This window comes from Leptopilina heterotoma, unplaced genomic scaffold, assembly GCF_015476425.1.
Source record: "Leptopilina heterotoma isolate Lh14 unplaced genomic scaffold, ASM1547642v1 Lhet_81, whole genome shotgun sequence".
Taxonomy (NCBI): domain Eukaryota; kingdom Metazoa; phylum Arthropoda; class Insecta; order Hymenoptera; family Figitidae; genus Leptopilina; species Leptopilina heterotoma.
In genome coordinates this window covers 3,898,533-3,915,317 of record NW_025111185.1, presented here as the reverse complement: position 1 = coordinate 3,915,317, position 16,785 = coordinate 3,898,533, and the positions used below count along the sequence as shown (strand labels likewise).

General features: G+C 25.3%; 1 protein-coding gene across 2 annotated transcripts; it reads right to left on the bottom strand.

The window, feature by feature from the left end:
* Window positions 1-10: 10 nt before the first annotated feature.
* Window positions 11-16,747, bottom strand: LOC122511278 (protein mahjong). 2 transcript variants are annotated; one of them, XM_043626427.1, is made up of 16 exons: window positions 16,531-16,747; window positions 15,472-15,746; window positions 11,069-12,451; window positions 10,768-10,977; window positions 9,136-9,302; window positions 8,804-9,044; window positions 8,545-8,667; window positions 8,170-8,469; window positions 7,900-8,097; window positions 7,578-7,819; window positions 7,185-7,439; window positions 6,793-6,982; window positions 6,373-6,666; window positions 2,905-3,313; window positions 2,561-2,800; window positions 11-990 (listed from the first exon to the last, which is right to left on the bottom strand). In XM_043626427.1, the coding sequence occupies exons 2-16, from the start codon at window positions 15,730-15,732 to the stop codon at window positions 782-784; spliced, it is 4,722 nt and encodes a 1,573-aa protein (XP_043482362.1). In that variant the 5' UTR covers window positions 15,733-15,746; window positions 16,531-16,747; the 3' UTR covers window positions 11-781. The 2 variants fall into 2 exon arrangements, with proteins under 2 accessions (XP_043482362.1, XP_043482363.1); XM_043626428.1 differs by lacking the exon at window positions 16,531-16,747 and adding an exon at window positions 16,204-16,382.
* Between the last annotated feature and the right edge of the window lie 38 nt (window positions 16,748-16,785).

The window sequence follows — 16,785 nt, the reverse complement described above, 5'->3', positions numbered from 1 at the left end:
ACAAGAAAAAGACTTTTTACAATATTTATTAATATTTATATTCATATACATTATAGAGATATTTATTTAATCACGATCACTAACCAATTATATTTCACAATAATACCTAAAGATCAGTTATCCGTTGAGTTTGGCTTTACTGAAAGTACGTAAAATAGAAAAAATTTTTGTTGAAATCATTTACATATGATGAGCGCAAGAGAAGAGCATTCATTGCATCTTCATTTCGTGTATAGAAAAGTAACATTTTTAAAATCCTATCTATTTTTTTCTGCTGTACCTATTCGACTCTCTTCATTGAAAAAAATCTCAAAAGTAACTACTGTTTATTGTTTCTTGTTTCCTTAACAATATCTGAAATTCGTGGCTAGGTAAAGATTTTTTTTATTAAATCCTTATTCAGTAGTGCAATGCATTCTCGTATAATGAAATTAATTTAAAGTGTAGTGAAGACCTCTCATTTTGTACATATCAGAACAACGCATCACTTCGTATTTTTTTTTGTTTTTTTTTTGTATTTTTTTATAATTATTGATTGCCTATTTTTAATCGTGAACATCACGACAAAACTATCTTCTAAAATTTATTAACATGACTTAACTCCTGTCTTCCAATGTTAAAACTCAACAAATTGAGTCCTTATAGAATGAAATCAATAAATATTAACACGTTTATATAAAAAGAAGAATTAGCGCTTACTTGTGCAATAAATTTTTCTGAGACTCTTCAAGAGTCTAGATTGAAAAAATAAAATACCACGGTATTCCAGAGAATGTTCTATTCAGGGGAACATTATTTCTATATCATCCATATCTGAGAAGGAAAAATCATCCGAGAGATCATTTGAATCCTCATTTGGATCAAATTCAATGCTGTCGTCTGCTGATTCATCACCATCACCACTTTCATCGTCTTCATCGTTATCGTCCCCATCATTTTGTTCGTTGTCATCTCTATTATCTTCGCTTCCAGGATCAGCATTATCTGGATCTGTTTTTACAATTTTTAATTAATCTTTAAACTCTTCTGATAAGGGCTGTTAATCATCGGGTACACGCTTCATGATACTCGAAGTATTCCAAAGTACGACATTTAATTAATAATTTAAACTTTATTATTTGTGTTATAAATTTTACTACCTTTTATTTAAAAATTGAAATTATTCTCCAGATTCCAATTAAATTTTTTTCTAGAATTTTTCAACTAAAATTCTTCTCTAATTAAATTATTTTATAGAATTTTTAATAAAATTTAAAACAATTTTTTTAATTATTTAAAGAAAAAAGTTTACGTAAAATAATTCTGAAATTCTCTTGCTTACAATTCTTTTTTAAGAAATTTTGATTATACGAAAAGTTTTCAATTATTTAATAATAATTATTCAATTGTTCAATAATTTATTATTGAATATATTAACAAATTATACTAATTTCAAAAGAATTTAAATACAAATTTTCTAAAAATTTCTTCAGAATTTTCAATTAAATTATTTTAAATTTCAATTTGAACCCTTTTGGATTTCAATTACATATATATATATATATATATAAAAAAATTGTAACCGCATCTCTTCTAACATGCAATTCTTTTTGTAATTTTTAACTAAAATTATTCCCTAAATCAATTATTTTAAATTATTTTTTAGAAAGTTTTTTGAAAATTTAAATATTTAAACAAAAGAAGAAAGTTTCTTGAATTCCATTTATTCACAATTTCATTTTACGAAATTTTAATTCAACTGATTGAAATTTTTTTAAATACCTATATTCAAAAATTCAACTGACTTAAAAAAATTGAATAAAAGTTGTTCAAAAAAACTAATTCTTCGGAATTTTAAAAAAAATCAAATTTCCTAAAACTTTTATTTGAAACCTTTTGAAATTTAATTACATTTATGAAAATTGTAAACACAACTTTAGTAAAATTAAATTATTTTTGGAATCTTTAAGTAAAATTTTATCAAATAGTTATGTAAGTAAAATTATTAAATTTTAATTCAAATTTTCTAAAACTTCAATTTGATACCAATTAAATATAAAAATTATAAACGCAAAGCTACTAAAATTAAATTATTTTTCAAATTTTTAATTAGTATTTTTTTATTGTTCTTTAAGAATTCAATAACTTAAAATAAATGCAGTTTCAATTATTATTATTTTTATTATTTATGATTTCAAAGTTTATATTACAAACAACAACAAAAATTCAAGAAGAATTAAATCTTTGCTAAATTTTTAAAGACTGATTGACTCCAAATTCCGAAATTTTCTAATGAATTTTAAAAATTAAATTAAAAAATTTTTTTAAACTTGATAATTTTCCGGAACTTTTGATAAAGTTCCCTGACATTTTCCTGCGATTTCCCTGACCTGGGACAACCCTGATTAACATTAACATTCAATTAAATTTGAAAAAATTTATTTTGAAAAACAACAAAATTTAACAACGAAATTCTATAACACTTTTTTGGAAACTCTAAGACTAAACAAATTTTGAACACGTTTCCAGGCATAAAATAAGCCTCAAACAACGACAAGTCGAAAAAGAAAAAAGGCCTCACCATCACCATTATTGTCATCTGAACCCGAGTTTGATCCATCATCATCACTCTCATTAAGATCCTCCTCGTCATCATCTTCCTCTGCTTCATCCTCATCATCTCTTCTCCTACCGACATCATATAATCTTACCCAAGACTCCTGTATGCTATTAAATTCTCCCAAATTTTCAACTACTGCAATTTGCGTATCAAACTTATTGCAGGCCAATCCAAAAATGCCTCTCTTTACATCGTAGGTTGCTAAAAACAAAAGGGTTCATTAGAAATTACTTAAAATTAATTAAGCCAAATTATATGCTTAATAGAAACATAAAAAACAATTGTAAATTTACTACTGTACTTACCAATACTACTGTAATCTAAAGCATCTAATGTTTTAAAGGAAGTTGTATAATGGGATTCATCATCATTTTCCTGATCCATAGAAACTGCATAAATGATACTATTCACTGGAGAAAATATAATTTCCATTTGATCAAGAGCCGGAACTGTTTTTAATAAATGGAACGTTCTCAAATCCCATACTTCTGTATTCGACACAACTTCAGTTCCGTTCGGATGGAAAACGCCATTTAACGTTTGGTTCAATTTGTCAAACTTGTGAATTTCCTTTCCCGAATTCACATCCCATAATATTCCATCATTTAGAACTAATTCGTCATTCATACTAAATGTGGCTCGATTTTTGGTATATTGATTCGATATAGAAGGTGTTAAGGTTGTCAATAATTTTCCGGTAGTTATGTCATATATCTGCGAACGAATTAAAAATATTAATTTTTTATAAATAATTCTATTAATACTTGGTCTTCATTATTTTCAAAGATTTTTTTTTTTCAAATATTAATTTCAATTTTTGAATAATTTCAAATTCAAAATTTAAAAAAAAATCCAGCCCCTCTAATTATTAACTAATTTACTAATTAATTGTAAATATATTTATTGTTTTCAAAGACTTTAATAAAATTCTTCGCAAAAATTCAATTATTTTTAAAAATTTGATAAAATTCTTCGCTAAAATTCAATTATTTAAAAAAAATTTTATCATTAACAGGGTGTCCAGCGATTCTTTAAAAAAAATTCAAGGACTTTTCAAGGTTTTCAAGGTCCAAAATAATTTTTTTCAAGATCCATTTTTAGGGTACTAATTTTAAAAATATTTGTTATTTATAATCGAGTGTAATAGAGTAAGTTCTGTTTATTAGTTTTCCTCAATAAGTGTATTGCAAGTAAATTTTTACTTACCCTCTAAATTTGAATTAATAAAAATGATTACTAATTTGATTTAGTGACTGACTTTTTGCTTTTGAATTAGTAAATTTTACTAATAAATAATCATTTCTACTAATTTTTTAGTGAAATTTACTAATTAAAAAGCAAAAAGTCAGTTACTAATTCAAATCAGTGAACATTTTTACTAATTCAAATTTAGAGAATACTTATAAACAGTTTTATAATTTCTACATACAACAGTTATTCATAAATAATAACTTTAAATACAATTTATTGATAAAATATTAGAAATATAAAAAATATCTATTTAAGACAAGTTGTTCATTTCATGACCATTTAGCTTCCTCAATATATAAATAGAAATTCGTGACGTAATTCACGTACAAAATTTTAAAATTGAAATTCAAAAATTCAAAAATTTGAATTTTTTGTGAAAAAGAAAAATATTTATTAATTTTATAAATTTTAATAAAATATATACTTTGTATACATTAATCGATTCGTTTTCTTGTCAGGAATGTAATTTTGAGAATAATTAATAAAAATATATATTAACAAATAAAAAAATTATTTTAAAAAAAACAAAAAAAAGTTTTTTCTGAATTTTAAAAAAATTGTATAAAAAAAAATTTTGTATATATTTTCGAAAATCCTTGTGTCAGATTTTAGGTATTAATGACTGCAATAAACCTGCAAAATTTCAGGACAATCCATCAAAATTTGTCTGAGATAATTTGTACACAATTTTTGTGACATACACACACATCTGGACATTTGCTCATAATTGAATATACATATATGTTCTAGATGAAAATGAGTCCATATAACCTTCTTTTAAAAAATTGAAAATCGTCACGAATGCAGAGCTTCCTCATGAGGAAGCAATACATCAATCAAAATTGTTTTTAAATAATTGAATTTTTTTGGAATTTCTATTAAAATAATTGAAATTTTGCAATGAATTTTATTAAAATTTTTGAAAATAATTGAATTCTATTACTTTTGAAAAAAATTAAATTACTGTGAAGAATTTAATGCTAAATTTTAAAACAACTGATTTTTGCGAAAAAATTTATGCAAATTCATTTTAAATAATTGAATTATTGTAAAATTTTTTTTTTTGAAAATAATTGAAAGTTTGTGTAGAATTTTTAAAAAAATTTTTGTTTAATAATTAAATTCTTTCGGGGAATGTTATTAAAATAGTAGAATATTGAAAACCATCGAAGTAAGAACAATTTTGGAAAATAATTGAATTTCTGCAAAGAATTTAATTAATTTTTAAAATAATTGAATTCTTGTGTTGAATATTGTTATTTATGAAAATAATTGTATTTTGCAATGAATTTTATTAAAATTCCTCAAAATAATTGAACTTTGTCAAAGATTATTGTTATTTATTTATAAAGATAATTGAAATGTTGACCACAATTTTTTTTGAGTTTTTGAAAATAATTGAATTTCTGCGAAGAATTTAATTAATTTTTAAAATAATTGAATTCTTGTAATGAATATTGTTATTTATGAAAATAATTGTATTTTGCAATGAATTTTATAAAAGTTTCTGAATATAATTGAATTTCGGCGAAGAATTTTTATAGTTATAAAGATAATGGAAATATTGACGAGAATTCAACTTAAAATATCAAGGAAATAAATCTCATTTTTAAGAATTTTAATTTTTCAAGGTTTTCTCATAAAATTCAAGGTGTTTTCAAGGTTTTCAAGGTAGCTGGACACCCTGATTAAATTCTTTATGAAAATTGAAATATTTTCAATACAATTTTAATTAAATTCTTTTAAAATATTCAATTATTTTCAAAAATTTGATAAAATTTTTTGCAAAAATTCAATTATTATAGAAAATTTTTATGATTAAATTCTTTATGAATATTTAAATATTTTCAAAACAATTTAAATTAAATTCCTTGAAAAATTATTTTTGAAAATTTTATTAAATTGTTAGCAAGATTTTAATTATTTTCATAATTTATAAAATTTTTCACAGGAATTAATTAAATTTTTTTGAAGAAATTCAATTATTTAAAAAAAATTGTAATAAAATTACTCGAAAGAATTCAATTATTTAAATTGTAATAAAATTTCTCGAAAGAATTCAATGATCTATTTAAGAAAATGTTAATTATAACATTCTTCACAGAAATTCAATTATTTTTAAAAATTTTGATAAAACTCTTTATTAGAATAATTTAAACATTTTTAATATTATTTTAATTAAATTTCTCTTAAGAATTAACTTATTTTTAAAGATTTTAATTAAATTTTTCGCAAGAAATTTAAGTATTTTAAAACATGTGGATAAAATTCTTTAAAAAAATTTATTTATTTTAGATTCAAAATTCTAAAAAAAATATATTTAATTGAAAACAATTTTGTTTAATTAATTTTTGGTATTTTGTAATCTTCATAGTATCAAGTTAGAATTTCATTAATTTTAAAATTAAAAAATTAAAAAGAGAAATTATAATTTAAAAAATTAGGAAACAAAAATCAAACGAAAATATAAACTTTTATATTATTTTTTACTGTATTTTTAACTTTAATCAATTTCATCTTACCGTTGCGACTTCGCCTTGAGTTCCAATTATCCTATCCTGGAGTTTTCCAAACTCTACGAAATCCTCGTGATCAAGAGATAATTTCATATCGAAAAATGTCCCAAAACTCCAAAGAGCAGACATTGGTGTTCGCCATGCGGTCGAAGTTAATAAGAGATTTCCTTTTTTATTGCATTCTATGTGATAAATGTAAGATTCATGACATTGATATGTTCCTTCTTCAGTTCCTGTGTGAGCATTAAACATTTTCACTTCTCCGGCGTAATTTCCAAGCACAAGATATTCTTGACATGGCTGAAAAAATATTTAGTAAAATTATTAAAGAAAATTAAACTTTCAATCACTAAAAGAACGATTAAGATTTTAGGACATTTTTCCACTTATTTTTTTAATTAAAAAGTAAACGTTTTTTTTTCTTACCGAAAACGTGCAGCAAGTGAAGGTTCCTTCAGGATCATTCGGTCGGAAAGTTTTAACAGGACAAAAACGACTGTAAATATGTCTTCTATCCAATCGTCTTCCATCTACGCCTAAAGGTCGTCTTGATAATCGCATTGACACGTTCAATGGTGTTGAATTTTTTGTACAAGGATCAGGACATTTGTGAGGTCTACAAAAATATAATATTTTAGTTGAGCAAAATTCTTATCTTGGTAATTGCAAGTATGAATTTTTTAACATATTTTTAATTATATTTCTTGTATTGTATTCTATTTTCTATATTCTGTATTCTTCGTTGTATATTCTAATAATGTAGATATGTAGTAATATAATTATAATATACTAAAAAATATTGTAGAAATAAAACTTACTCAAAAAGATTAAATTGAGGACACGTGACCATAGGATTTTTGCACAGAGCGTGTTGATTTGTTAAATATTCCGTAATAATAGAATCTAAAGTAACAGTGGCCATATTTGACGTCGCAACTCCTGGACCACCTCCGCCAGGATCTCGTGATATCTGTTTTTGCAAAGATCGACAAGAATTCGCCTGCAATTGCGAGGAGAACTGAGAATTCGTTAGAGCTGTCGACAACGGTTGTTTCTCGCTTTGAATGGATTTTCTGTGAGAAGAAAATTAAGAGAAATTAGTTATTAATAAATCATGTGCAGTTTTTTTTTGAAATTTTGATTAATCAATAAAAAGTAATTAAAAAGAAATTTTGATTAACTAATTAAAAGTAAGTAATGAAAATAATTACTTTTGATTAATTTGAAGTTTTATCGGTTGACTAAGATTATTTGCTGCAGGACTCTGACTCAGAGAATCTGCAAGTTTTATGCGAATTGGATTTGGCGAAGGTGAAGCATTCGAGCAGACGTTAATAAATCGGGAAGGACCAGAAGTGGGAGTCACATTTGTTCTTGGTGTTGTTTCTCGAGCACCACATCTATTTGTATTGTAGAGATTCGCAGGTGCGCCTGGTGAAAAACCAACCCTTGGCTGAAAAAAGAAAATTGTCATGTAATTAAAAAAATAATACAAATTTTCCAAAAAATATGAATATTTCTACAATTACTCACCCCTGCCGGCGCAGGACTTCTATAATGAAAAGGTTGATATGATGTAACAGCTTTCAAAGCAGCAGGAGAATCTAAACTCGCTTCTCGCAGAAGTGAATTGGCCGTTTCCATTAAGCCTTTCGAAACAAAATGCTGATACATAAGTTGATATAACTGTTGTTCATTATATTGTATTCTCGTTTGCGCAACAACGTTTGCCTAAGGAATAAAATTTCGAATTTTTAATTTTAATTTTTTAATTAAATAAATAGTGGACTTTCTTTTACTTACTCGGTGTAGACTGACTAGTGAAATTTCGTATTCAGCCCCAGTTGGCTTTGCTTTACCAGAAACTCTCTCCATCAATTCCAAAGCATATTTTTGAAACATAACGTGCTCCTGTCTTTTCTCTTGAAGTATTGGATCCTTCATGAGAGCCTGAATTAAATTATCAGTAACCATTGGCAATTTACTGATAATTTGTCTGACTTTTTCACTCCTTGCGAGTCCAGCAAGTGCTCGACATGCGAGAGCACGAATACTGTCTGCGTCCGTGATTGGAGTTTTCACCATCATTAATTGTAATAAAACCTGTAAGGAAAAAATTTTAAAAATTAACAATATCTAGACAGTAATAATTTAAGATTATAAAATAAAATTAATTACCATTATGCCATTGTTTGATCTCACACTTTCCCACACTTTTTGTATTAATTCCTCACTATTATGAAGATTGGTCTTCTTTTTTGCTGACCCTGTTACTGAAAACCTAGCAACGTTTCCGCCCACCTAAAAAAGATTTACTATTAAATAACTATTAATAACAATTTATTAAAACTAAATTAAAATTAAATAAAAAAAAAAAATTACCAATTGTCACGTGATAAATAATTATTTTAATAGATTAATTAAAAAGTAACTTTACCCTATTAATCGGTGCACAAACACAATTTACAACAGCTCGAAGCGCAGCTCTTTGAACATCGGGATCTGCAATGATTTCGCATTCTGCAGCGGCCAATAATAAATTAATTGCCATTGTCATGGACATGTCCGGCATGTCAACTCTTTCGCAAAGTAATGACATAACTTTTGGTACAACAGAACAAATTGCAATAACATCCAAACAAGAACGAACAGTTTCTGCACTAGACGTGGCGTGAACTCTGTAATTTTAAAATAATTTTCAATTTTAATCATAATGTTATTAATCATGTTTTTTTCCAAAAGTTGATAAAAATGGACAATTATATTCACCTTCCACTGTAATTCCATTCACGAGCAAAAGCAATTATTTGGAGAAGAAGAGTAATTCCACCGAGACGATAAAGTTCTTCCACTGGAAACCATAATGTTCTCAAAGACATTAATTCTTGTAGAATTTCTACTTTCGCTTGCACTTCTTCGCTGCTCAATTTACACGCCTAGAAGAAATTGTTTAATTTTAATTAGAAATAATTTTCATTGTTTACTAATTTTACAATTTACATTTTTTTATTTACAACTCAAGTCTTAGATAAAACACTAATCTATATCTATATTAAAAATCGTACAGTTTTTTAATAATTTTTCTTTTTAAATTTTTTCAATTTAAAAATTAATGTATTGAAAATCATTGAATTCATGAAAAAAATTTTATTAAAAGATTTGGAAATAATTGAATTCCTTCGAAGAATTTTATTATTTATGAAATAAAATGAATTCTTTCGAAGAATTTTATTATTTATGAAATAAAATGAATTGTTTTGAAAAATTTTATTATTTATGAGAATAATTGAATTCTTTTGAGAAATAAATACTATTGAAGTTTTTGACAATAGCAAATTAAATTCTTTGAAACGATTTTATTAGTTTTTCTAAATAATTATATTATTTTGAAGAATTTCTTTAACTTTTTTATAAAAATAATGTAGTTTTTTAAAATAATTTTAATTTAAGCAAAGATTTTTATTCAAATTTTTAAAATAATCGTGTCTCTTAATAATTATAATCAAAAATTTGATTACCAATTATTGAATTTTAGTAAAATTGTATTGAAAATAATTTAATTTCACAGGAAAATTTTATTATTTATAAAAAATAATTGAATTCTTTCGATAAATTTTATTAAAATTTTATTGTATTAAAAAATTCAATGAATTCCTACAAAGAATTTTGCTATTATTTATAAAAAAATAATTAGATTCTTTTAAAGAATGTTATTATTTATGAAAATAATTCAATTTAAAAAAAAATTTTGAAAATCCTAATTAATTTCTTTGAATTTTTTAAAAATAATGGAGTTTCTTTTTAATTGAAATTTTTGAAAGTGATTGAATTTTATGAAATTTTTTTTTTTTAGTTTTTATAACAATCGAATTTGTTAATAATTGAAATAAAACAATTAATTATTGAATTTTATTAATATTGTCAGAATAACAATCAAATTGTTCTCAGAATTATATTACAATTTTTTAAAATAATTTTATTCATTCAATGAATTTTATTAAAATATTGAAAATAATTTATTTGTTTCGGAGAATTTATTAAAATTTTAGAAAATATTTAATTCTTTCAAAAAAATTTTATTACAAATTTAAAAAATATAATTGAATCCTTTCGTGAAATTTTATAGAAAATGTATTAAAAATACTTGAATTCCCGCAAAGAATTTTACTATATATAAAAATAATTGAATTCTTTCGAAAAATGTTATTATTTTTGAAAATAATTGAATTCTTGCGGAAATTTTTTAAAATAATAAATAATAATAATAATTATGTAGTTAATAAGTAATTTTTAAAAATTCTCGAATCCAAAATTATTTAAAAATTGAAGTTGATGATAATTGTAATTTTCATAATAATATTATAAAATAAGCGTATAATAAAATATGTAAACAATAAAAACCTTATATGGAGGAATAGAAGGCTGCCAAGTATCGCGTTCAGTTCTAGCATTCTCCGCTCTTTGCAACTGTTCTGCTTTTAAATACAAATGTGCCTCCATATATCTTTTCAAAGCGACAGCGACGTGTCTGACAATTTGTCTAGAAGCACATTCTTCATCGTCATTCAGAGAAGGCTCTTCCTCGACGTTTAGAATCGGTAACGTTGATATCTAAAAAATTTTCCATATTAATAAAATTTGATGTTATTTACCTTTCACTAAATTTTTTTAAAATTAAACAAAAAGTGAGATTTACACTCACCACATTAAATAGTTTTCTAAGGCCATCTTGAGCGTCGAATTCCTCCAAAATGACCTTAAATGGAAAAGAAAAACCGAAAAACATTGTTGCATGACATCTTCCGGAATCATGGCTTCTTTCAAGCAACCAAAGTGCATATGTGACAAGATCCGAAATAACGTGTTTCGGCAAGAGACAAACACGCTCCATCGCATCCTCACAATATGCAAGATAATACAGACATATCGAAACACCAGTGGCAGCAACACTAGGTCTCGGAACATCTAACAATTTTTGCAAACCACCCATATTCAAAAATTCGATGGAAAACTTTTTATGACATAAAAGAGAGGCGAGATATTTTAGCGCTTCGAAAGCCAAACGACTGTCTTTAGTTTCCCGAACATTAATGTACTTGAGAATTAATTCTAAAGCATTCTGCTCGAAAACATGGCCTAAAAATTCTTGATACTCTCCCATTGGTGTCAAATACCTAAGAATTAGCATTTGCCTCGTAGCAAGCGTTGGAGGGTGAATTTGTATATTCCCAATCACATAAGACTCCATTTCCGCCCAGGATGAATTTGAATTTCCTTCCACAACACTACTTGGTGTAGTACTAACATTTAACGATCTAGATAAATTGCATCTCGCTGCAGTTGTCGCGCTACTGGGTCTAGGTGGAGTAGAAAGATTGTTCTGTCCTTTTACAGGTGTTACTTGGGAATTTGAAAAATTGTTAGCTTTTGGAATCGATAAGGGAGGCGACATTATTTCCGGATAAGAATTGTCGAGTGTTTTTAACGGAGTCGATGGTTCATCATTATTTTTCAATCTTTTACTGGGGGGAATTTCGTCGGAACTTTGACCACTCTCTTCTTCATAATCTTCACAAGTATTTTCATGCGATGCCGAAACATTTTCTGAAGAATTAACAACTCCATTTTCTCGATACTTGTTCTTGACTTTTCGCTTTCCTGGAACGCCTTTGTGCTCGAAATCATGCAGAATATTTCGATTTTGTCCGAAATGAGCAAAAGGTCGTGTGGTTGCACACGCTTGCCTTCCTTCAGTGGCTTTATCCTGTAATTTGTGAAGTCTCTGCAACATTAATGGCACCATTTTACCATTTTGCTCTCGAAATCCTGTTGCAATGTCCTGGACTTCCATTGCTGCGGCCAATAAACCAGTTGCATAGCTTTGAAGTGGTTCGACACTTTTTTCAGCCCAAGAAAAAAGTCTTTGAATTAAACCTTCCATATCGGGTTGAAATACTGCTGATGTTTCGAGGCCAGGTAGAATATCCAACATCAAACGACATGCTGCGGTGTTTAATTTTCTCACATCTCGTCCAGCAATGCCTGATCGCATCCAAAAAGTATCTCGAAGGTAATCGTTGATTAACTGTCAAAAACAATCAAATAAGTATTCAATACACAGCTTACAGGCCTCGGGTCGACTTTAAGGAACAAAATAATAATTTTAAAAAATTATAATAAAGAAACTCTTAAAATTAATTTTTTTTTAAATATTTTGACAGGGTTGCTACAATGTCTGGAAACCTGGAAAACCTGGAAATGTCAGGGAATTTTATTTTGTATGGAAAAGTCAGGGAAAATAATTTTCTGTTAAAATTATATTAATTTTTGGCGAATTTTACCAAATTTTACCATAAAAGGTACCCTTTGCTACCTTTTTCCCTGTTAAGGGGATGTCAAAGTCGATTGGATTTTTGCATTGAGCTTCAATGGGAAAATCGCATCGACTTTGACATCCCCTTAAGGGAATTGGCTGCCAAAAAGAGACAATTAATAGAAGAGGCTAACCTAATTAATTGAGAGTTAAAAATTATATAAAAACTATAAGATTTTATATTTATGAGATTGAATTACTTAATTTTATTTTTTAAACCATGTTATAAAAACATACCGCAATAGTGTATCTTAAATACACACGTTTTTACATCTATCTCATATCGCAAATTAATAATTTTTAAAATACTATGATAAAAAATATAATAATTATACGTATATGGGGCATTCCATTTCAAAACGAACCACCTTATAAACAATTGACATTGTAAGGCAATTTTTAAATAATTATTTCTACTATTTATTGAAGTCAAACTTTATTTACTATTATTGATTTGAATAGAAAAATTTCTCAACTTTATGATGGTAAAAAAATTTTTGAAAAAAATAATAGAATTTTTGAAAAAAATTAAGTTTGAAAGTTAATCTTTTAAATATCTCAAAACATGTCGCGTCCGATTTTCTTGAAACTTATATCAAAATGAAGCTTAAAAATTGTAGTTTTATTTTCTGTAAACATTATAATGGGCAATTCGGTTGAAATTAAGAAATGAATTAAATTTTACAAGAATTTCGAAGGTTATAATGTATATATCGAGCGGAATTTGTTTTTTTCAAATTTTTACACAGTTTAACCTCTGACATCTTTGTAAAATTTAATTAATTTCTTAATTTTTACCGAATTTCCCATTATAATGGTTACAGTAAATAAAACTAAAATTTTTAAGCTTTATTTTGACATAAATTACAATAAAATCGGACGTTTTGAGATATTCAAAAGGTTAACTTTCAAACTTAATTTTTTTCATAAATTCTATTATTTTTTAAAAAAAATTTTTTACCATCATAAAGTTGAGAAAATTTTCTTTTAAAATCACTAATAGTAAATAAAGTTTCGCTTCAATAAATTGGAGAAATAATTATTTAAAAATTGCCTTACAATGTCAATTGTTTATAAGGTGGTTCGTTTTGAAATGGAATGCCCCATATATATATATATATATATATATATATATATACAATTAAAAAATTTCCAAACAATTGAATTTTGGTAAAATCTTTTAAAAATAATTGAATCGTGAATTTGGAAAAGGGTTCAGCTTGGATTTTTTCAAATTTCACTTTTTTGCATTTTTTGCATTATTACATATTCACTGACGTTTTCTTAAAAGGAAAATTTCATCTGAGGTAATTTTAGCAGAGAAAAATGTATTAAAGTGTGATTTCCTTTGACTTTTAAGTTCTAACCTAAGATTGTTTGTTTTCTAACCTCATGCTGAATTGTTTTTGAGTTAAAAAAAAATTAATTTTAATACATTTTAAAATTAAATAAACAAATTGTTTCTCGATAGTAAAACATTTCATTAATATATTTTTACGATTAAAACGATTAAATTTTTTTCATAAATTTCGAAAAGGGCTCAACTCTGACAACTATAATATCAATTTTCTCAAACTCACTGTTATTAAGGACAATTCTTTTATAATTTTCTCATATAAAATAGCATCTAGTTACTATGAAAAAAAGCGGACTCTTTTAATTAAAGCTGTTTGAAATAAACAGTTTTTTGTGTCTCCTGTAAAATTTCAAAAAACCGAGTTGAGCCCTTTTCGAAATTCACGATTCATTTAAAATTTGATAAAATCTTTTTAAAACAATTGAATTTTGGAAAAATCGTTTAAAAATAATTTAAATTTGACAAAATCTTTAAAAAATAATTGAATATTTGAAAAATATAAAATATATTAAATTTTTGAAGAATTTTAATTATAAATATAAACATGATTTTTCCGAAATTTTAATAAGAATCTAAAGAAGTAAATATAACAAAATGTAATTTACTTTGTTCGTAGATAAGTAAATCTTAAAAAATTATGATAAAACAATTCTAAGAATTATTTTTTTAAAAACATTGTAATGTAATTTTTCGAAAATAATTAAATTTCTTAAAAGAATTTATGTATAATTTAAAAAAAAACTAAGTAATTTTTTGAAGAATTTTAATTAAAAATTTTCACAATTATTGTTTTCTCCAAACTGTTAAAAATTTTAATGTTTGTATTATTTTGTGTACCTATGTATTTGAATTTTCGGAATTATATTTTTAAAAATATTGAAAATAATTGAATTTTAAAAAGTTATAATGAAAAAAATTCTAAGAATTACTTTTCTAAAAAAAATTTGAATATTATTTTTTAGAAGTTAGTTTTCCTTAATTTTAATTATCATAAATTTATACTTGAAGATTTTTCATTTAATTTTTTTGAGAATTCAATTATTTTCACAAAATTTGCAATGAAATTTCTTCAAAAGTTGATTTTTAAAAATTGTTATAATAATACTTGAAAAAAATCAATTATTTTCAATTAAATTTTACAAAATTTCAATTATTTCAAATCTCTTTAATTGTATATTTTGAAAATTTAATTAGAAAAATGATTCAAAAATAATTTTTGAAAGATTTGTCTACAGTTATTTTTCACACTAGAAAAATTAAAATAATTTGCATTTATCCTAGAAATGTGGTATTTTGTTGCAATATTTGGAAGAAAAGTCGAAAAAGTCAAAATATCCAAATTTATTAAAATTTATAAATTTAATTATTTACGTACCTTTGTCATAAAATTTTCTTTTCGGAAAAGTACTTTCAAGATGTGACCAAAATTACATTCGGGATCAGTTCGTGACGGATGTCTTTCATCAAACGGATCAGGATCCATTTTTAAATAATTTTCTGTTTCAAGTTCAATGATTTCAGCTAGTCTTTGTAAAGTTGGAATTGGATCGTAAGTTGAGGAAACATGCTCCTCTTCCCATTGTCTCAAAATTTGAACTACATCCGTAACTTCTGCAAGTGATTCTGCTGTAGCCATCTTGAGGTTGAAAACTATAATAACCAGTAAACAAAATAAAAATTAATTGCAAATATTTAAAAAAAAAAAATTAAATGTTTTGAATGTTTCTTTAATAATATTATTTTTAATTTATTAAATTTATAGAAAGTTTAAAAAGTAAAAATATTAAACACTGTTTAAAGAATTATTGAATTGCAAGTAATTAATATTAATTAATTGCAACTAAGATATTAATTGTTGTAAAATACATACAACATGTTTAAATTCATGTCATTAATAGTAAAACAACTTAAAAAATCTATAACACCAAAATACTAACCGGATTAAAAAACAAACTCTGTATTTATTGATAAACACTTATTAAATAACTTTACAAAACAAAAGTGAAAAGAATATTAATTTCAATCACTTTTTGAAACTAGTATTTTAAACATCAATTTCATTATAGACGATTAGTTTTTACCGTTTTTACTATACCAAAAAACTAACCTCAACTATTGAACGTCATTTAAAATATATGAAAAATCATGAAAGTACGTAAGTTTGAAAATAATATTTCTCTTCTAGTGTTAATTGAATATCCAAACAAATATATCGTAGCAATTAGAATGCGTTAATAGTGACAATGAAAGTACAATATACAGAACAACATTCGTCCGTGCAAAAAAGAAGCCATATGTACGGACGGGTTGTGCTGACGATCTGCATCATCTGACGACAATCCGACGAAGGGATGGCGTGTATCATTTATAGGTTATGTCATATTAATGAATGAGGAAGGAAAATGAAATGCACATGACAGTGTATAAAGCATACCTTTTTCAATAAAAAGTAAATAAATATTATTAACGTAATTCCCCGATCTTAATTAACACTTTGTGTTCCTCAGTCTTCTTTATATTGCAGAGAAAAAAAATAATCTTATAAATCTCAATTGTAAAGCACGCAACTTTTGTCCTTCGATTGACTACAAAATGTTCACAATATGAGTGAACAACCACCAAACTTGCAACCACGAACTAAGTTCTCTTTACATCACAACAACAATCACACAACACAACCACCACAAAC

Excerpts from the sequence above, each read along its gene's own strand:
- LOC122511278 (XM_043626427.1), bottom strand. The coding sequence starts at position 15,732 with ATGGCTACAGCAGAATCACTTGCAGAAGTTACGGATGTAGTTCAAATT. Across the intron at positions 10,978-11,068 it reads TTAGAAAACTATTTAATGTG|ATATCAACGTTACCGATTCT; the intron begins GTGAGTGTAAAT and ends AAAATTTTTTAG. Across the intron at positions 9,303-10,767 it reads CTTCTATTCCTCCATATAAG|GCGTGTAAATTGAGCAGCGA; the intron begins GTTTTTATTGTT and ends AATTTCTTCTAG.